At 41.1% G+C, this 20,661-nt stretch overlaps 1 protein-coding gene across 1 annotated transcript; it reads left to right on the top strand.

Annotated features, from left to right (window-relative positions):
- Positions 1 to 8,978: 8,978 nt before the first annotated feature.
- Positions 8,979 to 17,652, top strand: ythdf2 (YTH N6-methyladenosine RNA binding protein F2). Its single transcript, XM_084380816.1, has 6 exons — positions 8,979 to 9,180; positions 9,406 to 9,430; positions 10,655 to 10,734; positions 11,698 to 13,389; positions 15,233 to 15,298; positions 16,275 to 17,652. The coding sequence occupies exons 1-6, from the start codon at positions 9,154 to 9,156 to the stop codon at positions 16,296 to 16,298; spliced, it is 1,914 nt and encodes a 637-aa protein (XP_084236942.1). The 5' UTR covers positions 8,979 to 9,153; the 3' UTR covers positions 16,299 to 17,652.
- Positions 17,653 to 20,661: the final 3,009 nt, after the last annotated feature.

Raw genomic sequence — 20,661 nt, 5'->3', positions numbered from 1 at the left:
AGTATTTAGTGTGTTCCCAGAATGACACATAGGTGTCAACTATAGGTTGCATACACTGGTCATACCAACACAGAGGAGAAAGGGACTCTGCACAAATCTATGACAAATTATCACCTATCAGCAGTGCAAACAAAAAGATATTTTCACACACACACACAAACATACCTGATGACAATCACAAACACAGCCAGAGAACAGAAATCATCATACATCATGTACAAAATGTCAAAAAATACCACTTGTAAACATTAATCCTGATAAAAACAACACGTTAGATACATTCTCCAGAAAGCGTAGTTTAGTTTTCTTGTTTTAAAGCTTTACAGGTGTCTTATGTTTGGGCATGCCAGTCTTTTTGACAGGCACTTGCCTGTGTGCCTCGGAGAATAGTGTGGAAAATTTGCAGAATTCCATGGACGAGTGTCAGATGAGGTGGAATGTCTCTGATGTATGCGAGTGGACGAGCTCCTCGGGAAGTTACATCGTCCCTGCGCTGCGTTCCCTAGATGGGGAACATGACCAACATCTCGCTATGCATACATCACACATAGTATGAATGACTGGTGGCAGGTTAATGGCATGCTAATGAATCGAACATGCTCTTAAATAGCGGTGGATAAAGTGGACATGCAACACTGCGGTTCTCACTTTGACCTCTTGCACCAGGGTCTTGATAAACGGATTTTACAGCATGGCACTGCAACATTATACGCTAAATTGCATGGTTTTGTGTTGTATATAGCCTCAACAGAGTGTGTCAGTTTCTAAAACACTTTAATGAATTGATTCAAATGTTTAAATCCACAATATTAACACTACTGGGGCACTACTCCGTCTTCAGTCCACTACCCTCGCAGCGTGCTGTGCAATATGTGCCACTTGATCCATATATATGCAGTGTAATGCAGGCCAGAATTGGAGTCATGGAGAAAGAGAGTGATGCAATGCTAGAAAGCTCAGTGTTACACCAGCGTGATCAACAGCTGCAGCTGACAGAAGGGAAGGGAGGCCACTATTAGTATTAATGGCTATGACTAAATTTCTCTCTGTGTCTCTGTCTCTCTTTCCGTCTCTGCCTCTCTCCCTCCCGCTTGTCCTCCCTAGTGATACACACACCTTTTCTCCATTTAATCGCCCCGTGTTCCCCCCAGAACAGCCACCCCCCTGCTGTCAATTGTGTGCACGTACAAGCCGCAGCACTTGTCATCAACTGACCAAACTAGGAATAGGACAAGTGAGACAAAAAGCCTGCAGAAACATGGCAGATGTCCCACATTTAAAAACTACCGACAAGTGGGTCGGCACTTTTGTGTTTGTCAAGGATACCCAACTGTGCATGCTAAACTCTTTGCATGTAAAGAACAGTATGTGCAAGAGTTGTGTACTTGTACTTGTGTGTGTGTGTGTGTGTGTGTGTGTGTGTGTGTGTGTGTGTGTGTGTGTGTGCGTGCGTGCGTGCGTGCGTGCGTGCGTGCGTGTGTGTGTGTGTGTGTGTGGAGGTGTCCCTGTGTCTACATTTACGTGTATATGCTGAAAATAAACACGGGTTACATCACTCCTTGTGACCCTGCAGCACATCTAGGCCCCGCCTCTGTTCAAAGAGGTCTGACCAGGCAAAGTCTCTGATTGGCTGAGATGTTGCAGGGCCAGTTGCGGTAGTAATGGCAACCTGGTTTTATTTAGACCACTATTCACATTGCAACACCACCATTAATAGTTTATACCCTATGCTACAAATACCTGAGTACATTAAAGAAAAGGGAGCACTGCTCAAGATACGGTACAGGTCATGGAGCATCACTTTAGTGCTCTGTGCTATTACAGAAATATAAGACTATAGGTGAAAGCTTTATGGGAAATCAATTAGAGAGCCTGCCATGTGTTATTCGCACTAGGTCATTTTAGGATTGTTAACAGAATGTATTTGATGTTCTCTTGTATACATTTAAGCTCAAAAGAGACCCTGGGTGCTGAAAGTGCCCTGACGAGGCTATGTTAACATATGTCCCACATGGTTTTGCACCAAAGGACATGAGTTTTGGACATTATCTCATGATTATATGCAGAGAATTGTTGATCAGAAAGTCCCATTTTGTATTTACGTTTTCTTTTGTGGGGCCTTTCCACCCTGAAAGACACATTCCCCTACATCTATACAGAATGGGTCCAAACCGCTATAATTTTAGGAGGGTGACTGCAACAATGGAAGTCAGCTCACGCAACACCAATCATAGATTGGCATAATCTGTTTACAGGGTTGGGTCATTACTGACCCACTGAGCATTGTAATTGGTGGTGTAATCCATTGGATTAGAAAACAATGTAATCTGGTTTGAATACCTTTGGATCATGTCAAAACCACCAGTGAAAATATTACGCCTTATACTGAAAAATGGACGCACCCACGAAAATTTGAGTTCAACAAATGTTTTTTCAAAACATTTTCAATGCTAACACAATGCATGTTGCATATTGAGCATTCACAGCTGGTCATATTGAATTACCTTTACAAAAACTATAATGGTACACACTGCAGGTGTACTGTGTGCACTTCTACAACATGTGGGATGCTGTTTTTGTTGCTGCTGTTATTATTATTAAGAAGCAACTGTAATGGACCCCATTTTCCCTTCCGGGGGTCAATAAAGTATTTCTGATTCTGATTCTGATTGTAACACAAGAGGAGCACTGACTCAAAATCTTCCATTTTTAATGTAAAAAAAAAAAGAGGAATAAAATCTCGAGTATCAATAAATCATCATTTAGAGAACACTTGTCTACAGACTCCAAATGTCAGATGTGCTTTTCATGAGTTAATAGAGAATCGGTTGTCATGATTTTCTATAATCTCATCATTTTTTAATTGCCATATTTTAAAGACGTTATCAAGAATGTAATCAAGAAATCCTTGACAATGTAACTATAATGTAATTACACATTTTTTTCAAACGTCTGGGTTTATTGTCCTCATTAATGTTTTGTAATCAGATACAGATACATAATTCTCCTCCCAATAAAAGTTTATATAACCATTAAGGACATTTGTCAGAATGTAAAAACAATTGAGGAATCATGTATGTAAATGCAGCGTGATCAGTGAGCTTATGGTGCTTGTCTGTAAAATGGGGCTTGTTGAGATATGAACCTGAAACCTTATAAGCTACCTCCTGAAACAACAAGGCCTTTATTAAGGTCTCAGTCTGGCTCGGTCCCAAGGGGGTCGGACCCTCGGGATTCCACTGTTGTTTTTATGCCTCGATGTGTATGTGTGTCTATGTGTGCGTCTGTGTGTGTGTGTGTGTGTGTGAGTGAGTGAGTGTGTGCATATGTCCAAGACAGAGATGTACAGCTGCCCCGTTGTCCAGTTCCACACAAACTCATCTCAGCTGTTCAAAATCATCAGTAAGTGTCATCGGAAACACAGACACACACTCACACACACTCACGCACACACACACACACAAAGGGCCACATATGGACAGGTTTGGCTCATTCATCCTTCTACACAAATGTTGGTGATAAATCTGCTGTGATAGAATGTGCAAGTGTGCAGCTATTTTCTCCCTAAAACAACTCCCTCATTGTCCGCACAGACCACCAGGGCTTAGAGTACCAGAGCCTCCAGTCAAGGAGTCAGTAAGATATAAATTAAGCATTTTGGGGATTACATTTAATTCAGGCCATTCATTAGAAATCATGTACACTTTATATCACTGCCAACCAATTTCTACAGCATACCAGAGTCTTACATTGGTTAATGCATTTTTACTACCCGAAGCAATTAAGTTTCAGATGAAAAACAACCTGCGAGCACATGAAACCTGATTGATAGCAAACATCTAGCTGCTTTAAAAGCCACAATTTGTCTATGTTTCTAATTTTTCATTCTATTTCTTGAAATATATTCAGGAAATACCTAAAATCACCCGCAATATATTGTCTCTTCATATCATTATTCGTGACATTGTTGAATGAAATCCGTGTTAACTGATTTGCTTTCGACTCTAATGCTTTCTCAGGCAAGTTTCAAGTACATGGGAATTAATTTACAGGCCATACAGAAAACATCTGTACAAAACATCACATATCTAGGCTATTTTCTTTTTTTTTTCCACATAGGGATTAGAATTTCCACATGTGGAAACAACAGCACTGGGCAGTGACAACACAATGCTTTGAAATGAGGTCAGCAGTGGCATGTATGCTGTGTGATAAACTGGCTGGAACATGCCCAAAACATGGCACATGAGATCACACCAAGACTCCTTCTCTGTGTGTAACTTCCACATTTTCAATTGCAGTTGGTTATTTTTATGTGAACTAAAATGATGTCACATGCGAGTGATGGCCTTTTTTTCTGTTTTGTTTTGTTTGTTTTGTTTTTTTAACAAATGAATACACATTTCCACATAAGAAATTCTCCTTCTTACATGTGAATTACATACGTTCTTAGCTTTTTCAGCTTTTTTAAAGTGATAACACTTCTAATTAAGCCCATGCCTCTAATGCCTTGTTACGCATTATGAACATACTTATAATGTGTTATAATCTGCCTACAGCAATGCACTCTTAGACATAAGCACTCATGGATATTGATAATGCTCTATAGCAATAATCATAACACATTATGATGCCAATGTCTACAATGCATTAAAAAGATAGTTATAATGCGTTATGTGTGAGTATTATGAAGCATTCACTGATGGCCTCAATCCTTCATAACTGCTGATCACTAACTGTTTTTGCACGGATCATAGTGTATATCAATACACATAGTTGTAATACGTTACAATCATTTTATAACACACTAGAATCCCTGTTATAATGCACAATAATGTGATTATAAGTAACAGTAAGTGGCCACTGGGTTGGAAGTTGTTCGTGTGGAGTTGCCTGGAGAAATGTGTACTAACCAGAGCTGCAGCACATCAACATAACTTCAAATGTCACTATTATACGGAAGCAATTTGCACACTGTAACACACACGAACACAGGGATAGCGTCTACACAGGTAAATGTTCACTGTTTATTAAAGGCTAACCCTCTGAAATGGACAGAATGTGAATTAACAGCATCCTCGGAGAGGCTGACAAGTGCTACATTCCTAACATCCTATTACTGAGGGTACCCTGCTGACACGTTGCCACTGGGTCACTGGAGTTATGCACACACAATCACAAATTCACACACTAGATAGAAACGCACGCACATACAAATAAAGCCAAAGGAATAGGTACAAACACACGAAGATGCACACTAATCTGGGACATGTGAGATTGTCACCCTCCTGCCCGACATTCATGCTTCAGTGTGCCAAAGGGGGCTGCAGCTAGAAGGGCACTATTGGTGGCAGCAGGTGGGGGGGAAAGAGATACGGAGGGTGGACGCAGGGCAGAATCACAATGCGGCATGTCACATGGTCAAACAGAGGAGATTTACGACTGATCAAGTTCCACATTGGCAGCATGGTGTTGTGACTTCAGAATGCCAGGTATGGGAGTGAGATCAGACTCCGGCTTTAGTTTGTACACCCTTTCTGGCAACTGCAGCCTAGTGTGACTGACTGAAGAAGGAAGTTTGGCCTGCGGTACATGGTATTTCCTTGTCTGGTCTTTTAACGTCTTGCCGGTTGTATAGATTTACATACCTCTGAATATGCAGATGTAAGAAAACAGGGGAACACATGCAAAGAAAGACGTGCAGAAAACTGAAGGGGAAAAAAGCAGCTTAGTGTGAAATGCGTTTACATGCAGACAGGTAAGGAAAAACATTATAAAACTGTTATAAAAGTGTGTTCCTCTTTTCTTTCTCTCATTTTATTTCTCCCTCTACAGTCAGGAGCTATGATTTACTCACCGGTGACATCATGGAGACCACAGCTATTTTTATTGGCTGGTAAATGGCCAGCTCGTCTCCATGCTATGCCACCTGTCCAATCCGCACCAGTCAACAAGCCCCTGGGAAAAAAAAAAAGTCAACCACCCAAAAAATGATTGAGAGTTGAAAGGCGGAATATGATACACGCATGCCGTGCTACTGTCCAAGGCATGTTTCACGAGTCAAATGTCTTGTCACAGCTACTGGTTCGCTATCCTTATTTGCCTGTGTTATTCATACACCGCGTATACAGTGCACAGTGTGTCCTAATTAAAACACTCATACACATACTGTGGCTGCCCGGCGTCTATTCCTGTTTCACCCAGGATTTTCTTTTAGTTTTAGCACGTGATTTTAAAAAGAAGTACCCCTGAAGAAGCTTTGTAATCTGCTCCCCTGTGCAGGGTTTGGTCATGTGTGAGTGTGTGTGAGTGTGTGTTTGTGTGACTCCAGGGTGGGGTTATTCCTGGCTCTGTGTTGTGTGTTCTTTGGTGCCATTTAGTCACATGCCATCTGACCAACCCTTGGCCCTGAAAAATGATAAGTACAGTAACAGGGGGTCGTATAACCCCTGCATGATGTCAACTTTCAGCACTAAACTGGTACTAAAGGTAAAGAGTGACTGTAGCTAAAAACACATTTATGACATTAAACAACACATTTGGTATATATTAAAGGATATATATTTTACTTTTTCATTATCTTTACTTTCCTTGAGTGTTCTGTATTTGTTCTTGTGCATGTAAAATAGTCTTGAAAGGTCTTACAAACGGGAGCTCCTCTCTCCCACACAAAACACTGCTCCTGAAGTGCCTGAAACGCCTCGCCAGTAGTCCCACCTTTCATTCTGTGACTTTGTTACATCACACCACATCACCATGTAATCAACATATCAACATCATGTCACACATTTGCTCCTTTATGCCAATATTCCCGGTAAAAGCGAGGCTAACTGTAGGCTGATAACAGCACATAACTGACCGGTGAGGCGACACCTCTAATTAGTGTCACAACTGCTTGAGCTTGGATGGAAACCAACAAGAGCACTTCACAAATGAATAGTCTGTAAACCGCAGTCTAACAACCATGAGAGGATGTCTTGTATGCAAATAGAAGACCTGTGTGATTCAAAGGAAGATAACACAGAGAACTAGTCCTGAATGGTGATGAGTGACAACTGCAAACTACACTGAAGCTACTGCTTACCTCACTGCCGCGCTTACATCACAAATGCATGACTGTGACAAGGAGTCCACCTTGTGGTGGGGGCATGAAATGTCAAGTAATGCTCTATATTTCAGAGAGTTCACGGTAAAAGAGCTTTAATCTGCGATCCAGTGCTTGTGGGTGATATAGGTTTTAAAAAGGAAGCAAGAAAAACAGCTCACTCTTGTTATTTATGATGATGAACATTAGAGTTGCAACAATTAATCAGTTAGTTGTCAAATATAAATCACCTGTCCACTATTCTGATAATCGATTAACTCGGTTTAAGTAATTTTTTAAAGAATTAAGTAAAAATTGTCGTATTCCAGTTTCTTGAATGTGAATATTTTAAGGTTTCTTTATTTGACAGTACATTTAATATCTTTGGGTTGTGGACAAACAATACATGTTAGGACATTATCTTTGGCTTTTATCAACATTTTTCACAATTTTCTGACATTTTATAGACCGCGCAACAAATAGATTAATCGAGTAAATAATCAGCAACTTAAACAACAATGAAAGTAATTGTTTGTTGCAACCATGAAGACCTTTTTAACACCTGTCAATAAATTTAGGCTATCTTGGTGCAACAAATAGAGATTCTAGATATAATTTAGACATGAGAAGAGAGCTGATCACAGTCCCACACATTAATATGTTCATTGTGTGAACAACATATCTGAACTGAGTAGGATTCTATTAAAGGATAGAAAGCATTTGTTTTAATCTGTCATGAATATTAATTATGTAGTGTACTACATTTTCTAGTCTAGACAGTGTTGTTTTTGGATTGTGCGCTTTAAAGTTAAGTGATGCCTATGCAGGTGTGGTTAAGTTTTTTTTATATTCTTGCAAAATCAGAATTAAAAATATTACAGCTGGAACAAATAGCGAGAATTCAACTGAGTTTCATTTGAGTGATATATATTTTGTCTTTGGGATCCAACCACAGGTTTGTTTAAAGATGCCAAATTTCACAAAAGCTGAGAAACCTTTGGCTAAATAGTTGGCTACTGCTGTGACACATTTATCAATTGGTTGATTATTATCATTATTATTAGCTTCAATTCTTTTGTTTTAAATTAGAGGATGAATACAGTTTAAGTGCGAGCTTTACATAGCTGCCTAATATTGTCTTTCAAATGACCATATTGTAATTTCATTTGTTATTTCTGACTGCTCTAAACACGTGACTAAAAAGTACCCAAGTCATACTTGAGCAAAGGTAAAGATATCGTGTTAAAATGTTCCTTTGGTACATGTAAAAGTCACCCATATGAATAGTACTTACGGTAAGTAAAAGTCTGAAAACATCTGATATGTAGTATTAAAAGTTATTTTTCTGGCAAAAAATGTAAGTAAAATACAAGTACAACTAAATTATACATATATTTACTTGTATATATACTGTGTATACTGTGTATACTATGGGTCAACCAGCTATTGACAGATCCAATTAGTTTGACACTGATGCAGTGTGCAATCTGCAAAGTAACTTAAGTTATCACATCAATGTAGTGGAGTAAAATGTAGGTAAATTGTACTTAAATACAGTACTTGAGTAAATCTACTTAGTTACATTCCATCACTGCACATGGCATCTATAACTGCGTGTCTGTTTTCACCTCTGTTTAATTGTATTATTCCAATAACATTTCATGATGATTAGTTATGCAGCTATTGCACAGTTTATCAGTTCATTCAGGCCTACAAAGTCATATATTAATTTATTTTTCTGCTCAATATCAAACACTTTGAGGTTTCACACCGTGCTGTGCCAGTCTGGACGTTAATGTGACAGGTAGCGGGTTCAGCGTGGCTCCTCCGCGCCACTAGGGGGCGCTTTTCAGTTGTAAATAAATGCCATCGTGGGTTGACGAGGGCCGCCCAGCCATGTTGAGGAGTGAGTCTGTCAGGCAAACTGCAGCCCGCCATTGTGTAGAAACCAGGCTCTGTAGAGAGATAGGGGCGCTTGGCTGAAACTCTTCAATAGATAGACCGATTCTACACCCTGCCGCTTTTATTTAGGAGTAAATACAGTTACACAGGCTCCGGGGGGGAAAGACATGTCAGCCAGCAGCCTTCTTGAACAGGTAAAGAGAGGTATTTTCTGAACATTTACGAGGGCCAAATTTCTCAGCATCGCGACGGCTAACGAGGATAGCTTAGCTCAGAGGCAGCGGCTGTGGCTCAGTAGTGCAGTAGGCCTGACCACCTGCTAAAGGAACTGACTGCTGAAAATATATCTCTTCATCTATTTTTCCCCTTCCTCTCTTCTCATAAATCAAACCTTCATGAATCACCTGGACCCAATCCAGAGACCGAAAGGCCAAGCTAATAAAGGTAAGAGCGAATATTGTCCAACATTGTCGACTTGGGTTGAGTGAATGCGGATCTTTTTACGTGCGCTTTGAAAACCTTGCGTGCGCGGATGCGATAGCTTGTCTTCTCCTAGCAGCTTGGCAAGTGGGGCCTGTCTGTGTAACTTGTGAGTAATCTTGCGCTTAATTTGCCACTTAAATGAAACTCAAGACTGCCTTGCGTTTCATAAGAGAGCTCTCGGCCCTCAACTTAACCCCCTTTGAGTTCCCATCACATCCCCGAAATGGCACTTGTGAGGTTACCACAGTTAGCATTAGCTACCTCTCGTCTAGCTAACGTTAAATGGCAACTTGATACACATCAGCATCCTTTTCCTGGTTGTGCTTGCAACGCTATTATATCGCACTGACAGGTGCGAGAATACACTCTGACCGCCCAGTCTCTCTCGACGTTGGTCACTGGCAAACATTTTCGCAGTGTTAAGCTACAGGTGCCATCCTATCACGCTTGGCCACTCGGCTAATGTTAGCCAAGTCCGTCATGTTGAAAGGACTCTTGGCGCTCGTTAACATGAAGACGCTGCGCACTGCATGCAGCTAACCGCACAGCTAGCGTGCTAACGTTAGCCGCTTGCTAAATTAACCCAAAAATGACACGTCTTCCGATATGCTTTTCCTGGGTCCAAATGGGCCTCGCTTTTGCCCGTCTTCGTGCTGTTCAGGCTGTCCTGTTAGATGACATGTATTTGCTAACCTGTGTGTTTTTAATTCAACTTTTCCACGTCCTGAAAAGCTCTCAAAGAGTCTCCTCCATCTAACACAGTAACATCTGAGCGCACTCCGAAACTTGTGAAGACAAACCAGCACTGGTCCACCTGTATTGAACATGCATTAAATCTATTCTGGAAATGTAACTAATGGCATAAGCTAGCCTACATTTCTATTTTGATGAGGGAATCAAAATGTCTTGGGTGTTATTTAGTGCTAACATGTAACACTTCACTGGTTTCACCTCAGTATGCAAGCTCATGCTGTGTTATCTGAAGCATTTTGAGCTGTTACATGATGTTTTGTCGTTTCTCAGCTTGATTGCTTTTCCTGTTACACTCATGAATAATTGCAGGAAGAGTTATGTAATAAGTTATGGTGATGCTGATGTGAAAGGACCCGAAAATGTAATGTATCCCACCACTCGCATCTCTTCTTGTCACACAAACGTGATAACACCAGTCTGTTTCTATTTCAGTGCAAAACGGAGCTGTGACCCAAAAGGATACTTTGAATGACGATGAGTTTGAGCCTTACCTGAATACTCAGGCCAGACAGGTAAGCTGCTATTGACCGGTCTTTGCCTACAGGTGCTGCTTTACAGTTGAATCATCTTTATTATCAAAAGACTGAAGTACCTGCTAAAGAGTTGTTGTTCTCAGTTAATCATAAAACTTTTTATTTCTCTCTGATGATCGAAGGGGATTTCATGGATAAATGTTGTAACTTCCACCTGGGCTTTCGATTGTTGCTTTTATTATTATTATTATTTTTTTCACTTTTTAGTCATTTTAAGTATATTTAAGAACAAGGTAGCTCAAAAGTTCAACCAATTTGTTGGTTGGTTTCAAAACTTCCCTCTACGAATATAAAACAGATTACTTGGAAGATACAAATGTAGTTTTGGTGTCACTTTTTTGCAACACCTCTCAAAGCTGTTCCCTACCAGAAGATACATGTACACATAGTCTTCCTTGTGTCTGCACATCCTTGCTTTTAACATTACTGAGGAATACAAGTAAAGGAAGACCTGAAGGAAATGCAGCTGGAATACGGACTTCTGTTGATTATCTAGTTTTCGAGTGGCCTTGGATTTTAATTCCTCTCCACTGTGCGGTAGATGGAGATCCCCTTGTATAGTAACAGACACGCAGCGCCTGTGAAGTGGGTTGTCGAGGAAAAGAATGGAGTCTGTATTTCCCTCCTCTTAGAAGAATGCACTGTCCTTATGTGAGAGAGACTGTTACTTTTTCTTCATTGTACAGTTCAGTGCTGTGTATTTACAGATCAGATTAAAGAGGAGCGGGAGGGATATAAAGATAGCTTCATTATTGCAGGGTGACTCCTTGGTGTATAACGATGATGATGATGATAATAATAACAACAATAATAATAATAGCATATCTTTGCTCATCTCTTTTATTGGTGTGACTTTTTGGATCTACAAAATAAAAGGTATACACATGTAAAACATTCTGTTGCTTTAATCTTGTTACTAAAACAGATTCTCTTTCTATTTAGAGCAATGCCTATACGGCCATGTCGGACTCGTACATGCCCAGCTACTACAGCCCCTCCATAGGATTTTCCTACTCACTAAATGAGGCAGCATGGTCCACAGGTGGGGACCCTCCTATGCCTTACCTGGCCTCCTATGGACAGCTGAGCAATGGGGAGCCCCACTACCTCCCGGACGCTATGTTTGGCCAGCCAGGCCCCCTGGGGAGCAACCCTTTCCTGGGCCAGCACGGTTTCAACTTCTTCCCCAGTGGCATCGACTTCTCGGCATGGGGCAATAGCAGCTCTCAGGGACAGTCGGGGACACCGCAGAGCTCTGGCTACAGCAGCAGCTATGCCTATGCTCCCAGCTCACTTGGGGGTGCCATGATCGATGGACAGTCCCCGTTTGCACCTGCTGCCAACGAGCCCCTTAACAAGGCACCTGGTATGAACAGCCTCGATCAGGGCATGGCAGGGCTTAAGATCGGCGGTGCTGCTCCAGGTGGGAACGGGGACATGGCGCCTAAGGTGGTTGGCTCTGGCTTACCTGGTGGGGGTCCCCTTGGTCCTGTATCATCTGTAGGACCTCCCAGCATGCCTCCTGTCTCAATTGCACCTGCCAAGCCTGCCTCCTGGGCCGATATTGCCAGCAAGCCAGCCAAGCCTCAACCCAAGCTGAAAACCAAGGGTGGCATGGCCGGTGCCAATTTGCCTCCTCCGCCCATTAAACACAACATGGACATAGGCACTTGGGACAACAAGGGCACCATGCCTAAAGCTGCCACCCCTCAGCAGGTGCCCCCTATTCCCAGCAATGGGCAGCCACCCAACCAGGCTTCACCACAGCCCGGAGCTACTGCTGCGGGGAACCCACAAATGCCCCTAAGCAATGGACAGATGGTACCACCTGTTTCCCAGATGGGGCAACATCAGCTTCCACCTGGGCAACCAGGTATGGCTCAAATGCCCCAACCTCCTCTCTCCCAGGGTCCTCCTCCCCCAAGCCAACAACAGCAACCTTCTCAACCTACTCGCTGGGTCCCTCCCCGGAACCGGGCCAATGGATTTGGGGATGGCAGCGGGGGTGGAACAGGCCAGTCACCTCCCACCTCATCTGGGGTGGGTGTGGTTCCTGGGGTCCCCTCTGAGCCACACCCAGTCTTAGAGAAGTTGCGCATGGTCAACAATTATAACCCCAAGGACTTTGACTGGAATCCCAAGCAGGGCAGGGTGTTTATCATCAAGAGCTACTCAGAGGATGACATCCACCGCTCCATCAAGTATAACATCTGGTGCAGCACGGAGCATGGCAACAAGAGGCTCGATGCGGCTTACCGTTCGTTGGGTGGCAAAGGGCCGCTTTATCTTCTGTTCAGTGTCAATGGGAGTGGTCACTTCTGTGGCGTGGCAGAGATGCGCTCACCCGTGGACTACAACACGTCTGCTGGCGTGTGGTCACAGGACAAGTGGAAGGGTCGTTTTGATGTGCGCTGGATCTTTGTTAAGGACGTTCCCAACAGTCAGCTAAGGCACATTCGACTGGAGAACAACGAAAACAAGCCAGTGACCAACTCTCGGGACACACAGGAGGTACCACTGGACAAGGCCAGGCAGGTGCTAAAGATCATCGCTGGATATAAACACACCACTTCCATCTTCGATGACTTTTCTCACTACGAGAAGCGTCAGGAGGAGGAAGAGTGTGTGAAAAAGGTAACAAACTCACTGTCGAATAAAGTGAATGATAAAATGGGTGAATGAAAAGTGCTCTGCTTCAACTTATGTTGAAAAAGGTGGTGTATATGAAGCCATTTGGATGCGTGTGTGCATGTTCTGCCTTTCTTTTTACATTAAAGGAATACAGGAACATCTCAAGGATTTACAGTTGGACTGAGATCGTTGTCAGAGTTCAGTGATTGTACATGGGAGCATATTTTGTGGTTTTTCTTTCTCTTCAGTTTTCACTGTGGTGTTATGGGTTCTACGTGTATTATCACTCGTGTGTATTGCTCGGCTTTAAAACAGAATAACAGACACAGAAGAATGAACACCAGAAATAATTTTCAACGGTGATATTCATTCCAAGCTAATGTTATGAAATGGAAATATTCACTGGATTACATGAAGACATTTGAAGATTGAATTGATGGATTTTATATTGTGCTTTAGCTTTTCCATTTTGAAACTCTTACCAGGGTTGTACAGCTACCTGAAGATATGTGAAGTATATTTTTTTTTATACCTCTTATGTTTGAACACATTTTGGTATTGGGTGAAATCTGTTATTCTTTTGTTGAACTGGTAGCATCAACTTAAGAAACAAAATATACACGCTAATGTATATTACAGCTCACTCAATGAAGTGATGCTCGTTTACATGTCTGATAGTTGTGGGAAAAAAAATACTACTGGGGTTTTGATGTCCTGCACAGCTGTATTACACATTCTGTAACCCTTTTACCCAGCAGAGGGACAAATGAAGGGAAACGTTTGCTAAGATGGTGATGATAATATTGGCTTACCTTCCTTAACACAGCAGCTCGTTAACCTTTTGTAAATTGCCATTATGTGCCTACTTGCTAGTGGGCGTGGGTAAGCTTCTTTTATTCTGTGGATATGGAAACATTTCTCTTCCAGTGTGTTGTGAGTTTAGTTGGATCATGCTAAGAAATGTGTTGATTGATCTCTATATTTACTTTGTTTACTCCACTGTATCTTTGTACATTTGATGTATGCTTGAGGAACGTGATGCCTAGCTTGTTTACGCCACAAAATTGTGCTGCTGAAAGGTAACTGAGTGCTTAAAAGCCCGGATACAGTAGCTCTAGAAATGAGTGTCGGTCAGAATCCCTATTTTAAAATATTAAGTTTATATTTGATATTTTGTGAGGAGCAACTGAGGATTTTATCTGCTGCTTGCTTTGGCAAACTTAACAGCAAGCAAGACCTCTGTACATAAATTAATGTAGCAACCATAATTGTACTGTTACTAACATTCATATATTATTTGCAGTTGTATAACTTGATGCTCTTTTCAGGTTTTAATTTATGATATTTTAAATACTGTGTCATATTTTAGCGGCTTATGTATGAACCAAATCATTTGCCTGACCAGCAGTTTTTCAAACATGTGGAATTTTGTGTCTTGAGAGCTGTTGACATATAGACACCCTGTCTTCAGATCTAAAGTACCTTATGTCCATGTTACTGTCAGCATAGTGATAGATGCAAGGGATGAGCACTGCCAATATACGAAAGGTTAAATAACTCTCCAGAGCACTCATTGTTTATTCAAGTTATAGTCTTTAGTTTTAATGTAGAAGCTCTCAGATTTCTCTTCAGACATCTGTAACTAAATCCAATGCCTGTGTGATGTCTGCAGGCAAAGTTATATAATACACATTTAAGTTTCTGCTGATGAACTGGTGGGTAAATGCAGTAACCTTACTACTCTTATGAAAATCTGTTCAGATTTTAAACAAATGCCTGACCTAGGTAAATTGAAGTGTCTGTGTCTCTTCCGGTCATGCTCAGTTTTCACTCCTCTGTGTGACAGGTGGAGGTCCAAGGCAGTGAGCCATATCCCAGCAACCCAAGCAACAGGAGTCATTACAGGCTTCAGGTAACTTGCGTCATCTGTCACCATATGCAGAAGCAATGTACATGATATTTTTGGATACATGAAGGATACTTCTTGAAATCGTTTCACAGAAATGTGTTACTGTGTCTGAACTGTCCTTTTGTAGCACCCACCACAATGTTTGTTTACAATAACATCCAGGTAGAAAGCCCCTGCATCACACTAGCTTACCTACAGTTGAAGTGTCTTGTTTCACAATGTTATTTAAAAGTGTATTCATATGTACTCACTCATCTAAAGTACTTGTTTGATTCTTTCATATCTCACTACTAACAACACTTACACTGTTAGGCCACAGACTAAAGAAAACGGCATGGGTTAACCCCAAAGTAGCAGTACGAGATGTGGCTGTTGGGTGGAGATCAAATACATTAGCAAAGCAGCACACTTCTTAAAATAGGCCCAGTAGAAACTTCCTGTTGGACCACTGTGTTTTTTTTCTACATCACTAAACCTTTCTGTTCTGTTGAACTGAAAATGACAATGCAAATCAACCAGAAAGTGACTGTTAATCTTGAGGTGATTCGGTCTATAGTTGGGCAAGAATCATCAAGAGCTAGAATGGCACTCAGTAGAGCGCATACCTCTGCCAAGGCCCAACAGTCCCCTTTTAATTCAATCAAGCCTAATCCAATATCAAACTGGATAGCCCTGTATCACTCTTCTGGGGGTGGGCCTCACTGATTGCTGTACACAAACACCATTTTATAACTGTATTCACTGATTTGGTGAAACTGAATCATATTTTATGGAGATCACAGATTTTGATCTAATGTCCTCTGGCTGCTCTGCCTGAATCATCTCTAATGTTTTTTTCCCCTGATGAACAGATAGCTTTACTTATGGCTAATGTAACCGCTGACTTGAAGAAGTTGTAGGGATCAAATGTGATTTTTAAAAATATAAATATTCTGTCCATTACTGTGTGTAACTTGCTTTCTTTTTGACTTTGTTCCAGGAGCGCCAAGGACGAGTCAAGTAACAGTTGGTGCTTTGGTCTAAAGACTGCAATGGCCCCCCCTAAAGCCCTGTCCACCCCATTACATCATTACATCCAGATCTCTAAGAAATTCTAATAGGGGTGAAGAATTAACCAAGGACAAAAAAAACTAAATGAAGACTTTCTTGATTTCTTTCGACTTTAAAGACTTACTTCGAACTTGTAGTAAAAAGAAAAGGAAACGATTATTCATAGGACTACAACTAAATGCATAGCATCCTTAGGTGAAATCTTTTTTTTGCCCCACCCCATTCCACTACATATGCTTTTCCCCCCCTTGTATGCTGCTTTTTCCTTTTTTAAATGAAAGGATCATCCTCTGTTTTTATGGTCCAAAAGCAAGTCTGTAATTCTCACACAAACACACAAATCCAATAGAAATTTGTAGTGTTTGCTTATAATAGTGTCCCAAAGTCAAGAATGGGCAGTTTGTCTCATTTTCTTTGTAACCCCCCTCCTTCACTCCCCCCCTGTCTTCTGAGGATGCTCACATCTTCAACCAGGACCCAGTGGAGTTTCCTCCTCAGTGGATTTTCATCGTAGACGGGTGTCAACTGCGCTCACTCCAGAATCTGTTTCGTACATGCTTGCCATGTTTTTGTTTGAGAGGACTGCAGATGTTCAGATATTCGATTTTGTTTTCGCATGTGTTGGACGGAGTGTGTGGGGAAGGTCGGGTCTGGAGGCTCCGGAGAGGAATAGTAAAGAAGAGGGGGGTCAAGAGTTTGAAAGCAGAAGAAATGTTAAGTTAATGAGTCTTGCTGAGTGTATAATTTTATGGTCTAAAAAAAATGAGGCCCTCTGTTAACAGTCTTCATTGGGCTTTATTTACCCTCTTTATCCTTCTCTTGGACAAGTTGATTCATTGTTGCTTTGGGCTGCTTTCTGTTTTTGTTTTTTTTCTCCTTCCTCGGTTTTCTAAAGACAGTGATGCGAGTGGCCTTGCCCCCACTCTTTCTATTAATCAGTTCAAAAGTAATAAATGTGGTATATTCAGCAGAACTGGTGTGCATTCCCCTTGTTTGACTGTGTAAAGCAATTTTGTCATGCAGCTTGTCTGTGCATTCTCTTCATCTGTTTTTACTTTTCCCAGATGGGTAAATGAATGTTTTTCTGCTAACCTTCATACTCAACCCGTCCACTTTCTGTCACGACGTCAGTTTTCACCACTGTACCCTGCATTTCTGACCTCAACTTTCCAAACCCGCCTTGTCCTCCACACTCCCATTTTCTGACAGCTCAGCCAACTATACATACTATAATATCACAATCAGCTTCCACCATTTTCAGAATGTCATTGTTGGTGAGTTAAAAAAAAAAAAAAATTCGCAAGGTCCTCTTTCAGAACTACTGGCTTTTATTTGTGGCATAATAAAGATGCTCCACAAAGTGGTGTGTGGGTTTCTTCCTCTATTATTTTTTTCTTTTGTCACATGGGTGGCCTGTTGTACCTCTACCAATGTTGTGTACTTTTCCTTACAGCAGACAGAACATCGTACCCTATGGAAGCTCATTTCTGCCAGTTAAAGGGAAAAAAATGGATGAAAACTTAGCCTTGATTAAAAAATATATGAATATTCCCATAATGCATCAATAAGAGGTTAAAGTTATCTCATATTTTTTACTTTTATCATAATTCTGACTATCTCTCAGTTTTGACTTTTTTAAATCTCAATTCTGACTTTTAATACTCAGTAATACTCATACTGAGTCATATTTACAACTTACTCTGGAATTTATTTCTATTTTTCATCAAGTTAATTTCCATCCTAGTTTTGTCTTTATCTGGGGTAAATAGGCTTCCGTACATACGGGTATTAGTTTGAACGAGGCTAACCTGTTTATCATGCTGTAGGCCCAATTCATTTGTTCTATGGAGGTTCAACAGTGTAATGCAGCCCTCTGAAAACAGACCACATTTGCATTTTATGTTTATATAGCGGCTATAGCTCATCCTTAGACTTGTGAAAATGTATCTTGCATACCTGCGTGTGTAGATGACAGTTGTGGGAAATCATCTGCAATCCGCCATTTTCTGTCCTCATCAGTGAGGGTGTAATGCATGTAGCGTCCACAAGAGGGAGACACCGCACCAGTTACTGCAGCTGATGTCCTGTCCTGACCACAGGACTGGCTGGCTTTAAAATCGGATCCCAGCATCAAGGCCTTGTTTATGTGTACTCAATTATTAGTCTGTTTTGTTTGAACCATTTTAGTTCTGTCTTATAACCAACAGTTAAACAGTCAAATAAAAAATACAGGCTTAGTAGGCTAGAAACCCTATTAATTAATCACTGCAATGTTATTTTATAGTTTATTTTGAGATTTGGATGTGTTAATGTGGCCTACAGGAGCAGACGGTAGCCTATTAAAACACCACCAACAGCAGGAAGGATGAAATATAATACATTTCAGATTTACCTACTATGCTGATAATGGCCTTTCCAAATAAAATCACACCACAAGACTTTTTTTTGCACATAAACTTAACGTTACAGTAGGGTAAGCAAAGCTTTGCCAGATTTTGTTTGTTTAGCCTACACTGCAATGATTGCAAACATTAAAAATCACCATAGGCTATATAAATCTTAGTAATCATTATGATCTAAAAAAAAAAAAAAATCACTCCTTTTAATCTTCATGTCAAAGACTCAGTTACACTACAGTGTTGATTACTGTAATTTAATAAAGTAATTTATCAGTTACAACAATATTTTACAGAATATTGTTGGCTTCTGTGATTTAGCACAGGACATAACCACTGTGACATTTTGCAGAAGCGACCTGATTACTGTTATTTTCACAGTAACTTTTTATTCGCTGTAATTTGGATTGAATACAGTATTCTGCTGTGAAATAGTCGGATACACAATAAATTCACAGTACATATTTCACACCATTTAAAAAAAAAAATGTTTGAGTGTAGCCTCTTTAATTTAGCTATGATTAATATGTAGCTGCTTTAAATCACACAAAATGTTGCACAGGCCATTGACGAAGCACTGCCCTGAAAAGTGTTGTCATTGGGTGATTTTATTTAGGTGTGTGTCTTCCGGCTCTGGACACACTGCCTGCTGCAGGCCGTACTTTCAGCTCCAACACTGATGGAGTCGTTCACCCGCAGCCTGCACAACCGTGACCTTTCCTGACAGACTCTAACATAAAGGCCTCTTATTAAAAAAAGACCATGGCTGCGAAACTTTGGCTGCATGGTAGAGAACAACTGTGTGTGTGTGTGTGTGTGTGTGTGCATGCGCCGGGTGTCCGGGGGGGTTGGGGGGTCGACGGCACGTGTCGTGTCTGCGCTGAGGGTGCGTGGCAAACACGCTGCCTCGAGGGGATCTCCCGTGACCCTTATCTGCGCCCGTCTCTGGGGACGCCTGTTAGCCCCTCCTGGGATGCAAATGAACGACCATAAAAGAGAGGCAGCGACAGCCACCGAGACGATGGAGGAGAAGAAAGGGAAATGGGACCATGGGGAGAAAGTGGTGGTGGTGGAGGAGGAGGAGGAGGAGGTGGATGGGGAGGGCAGGGGGGTGAAGAAGGAGGGGCGGAGGTCAGCAGCACTCACATCTCAGAGCGCACATCAAGCTAAATGCACAGAGAAGATGGAGGAAGAGAATGAGTTGCCCTGCAGTGGTGAAAGGAGAGATTCCTCACCATTGTGTGTGTGTGTGTGTGTGTGTGTGTGTGTGTGTTGGAGGAGGACTTCTTGCTTTTTTATTTATAGCCATTGGAATAACCATCCCTCAATTTGAACTCAAAATAAACCAAAAACAGTCATAAAAACAGTCTAAAATGGCCTCTAACAATCCTATTGTTGCATTGACTACTTTACTCATTTAACTTCTCGAATATTACTCTCTGCATTTCTGCAACCGTAATGTTTAAAAACACTTCTCCGTTGTATTTCAGCGTACTGTTCAGTCAGAGTGCCACGCATTAGGTGCGTTGTGTCTGCGGGTTCATATTGCTCTGCAAGGTCATGGTTCTGCTTTATTTTCCCCTCATTATCATAAGGCATCCATCTCTTTCTTCCATTAGTGACGCTTCACCATGTCGCCAACCCGACCTCTATTTACATGACTAAATTAGATTTCTTCTCTCTTTTCGTGCGTTTGGTTTCAAAGAGCCTGCCTCTAATAATCAAAAGAGGGGGAAAAAACAGGAATATATGACAATAACTTTTTTATTTTTAATAGAAAACCAAAGGAGACAATTTTACTTGTGTTTTACAAATTAAGTCTATTATAAGATCTCTGTATGTCATTATATTTTTCTACAATACAAAATTTAAAGTGATTTTATTATAGTCTTTTATTTATTATTATTTTTCACTTTTTCA

Source organism: Pagrus pagrus (assembly GCF_965226575.1).
Source record: "Pagrus pagrus genome assembly, chromosome: 18".
In the NCBI taxonomy this organism is placed as follows: Eukaryota; Metazoa; Chordata; class Actinopteri; order Spariformes; family Sparidae; genus Pagrus; species Pagrus pagrus.
This window is presented reverse-complemented; position numbering and strand designations above follow the sequence as displayed.

Bases quoted from the DNA above. Each gene is read 5' to 3' on its own strand.
- ythdf2 (XM_084380816.1), top strand. From the start codon at position 9,154: ATGTCAGCCAGCAGCCTTCTTGAACAG. The intron at 9,181-9,405 runs GTAAAGAGAGGT...GACCCAATCCAG, and splicing joins CCAGCAGCCTTCTTGAACAG to AGACCGAAAGGCCAAGCTAA. The intron at 10,735-11,697 runs GTAAGCTGCTAT...CTTTCTATTTAG, and splicing joins TGAATACTCAGGCCAGACAG to AGCAATGCCTATACGGCCAT.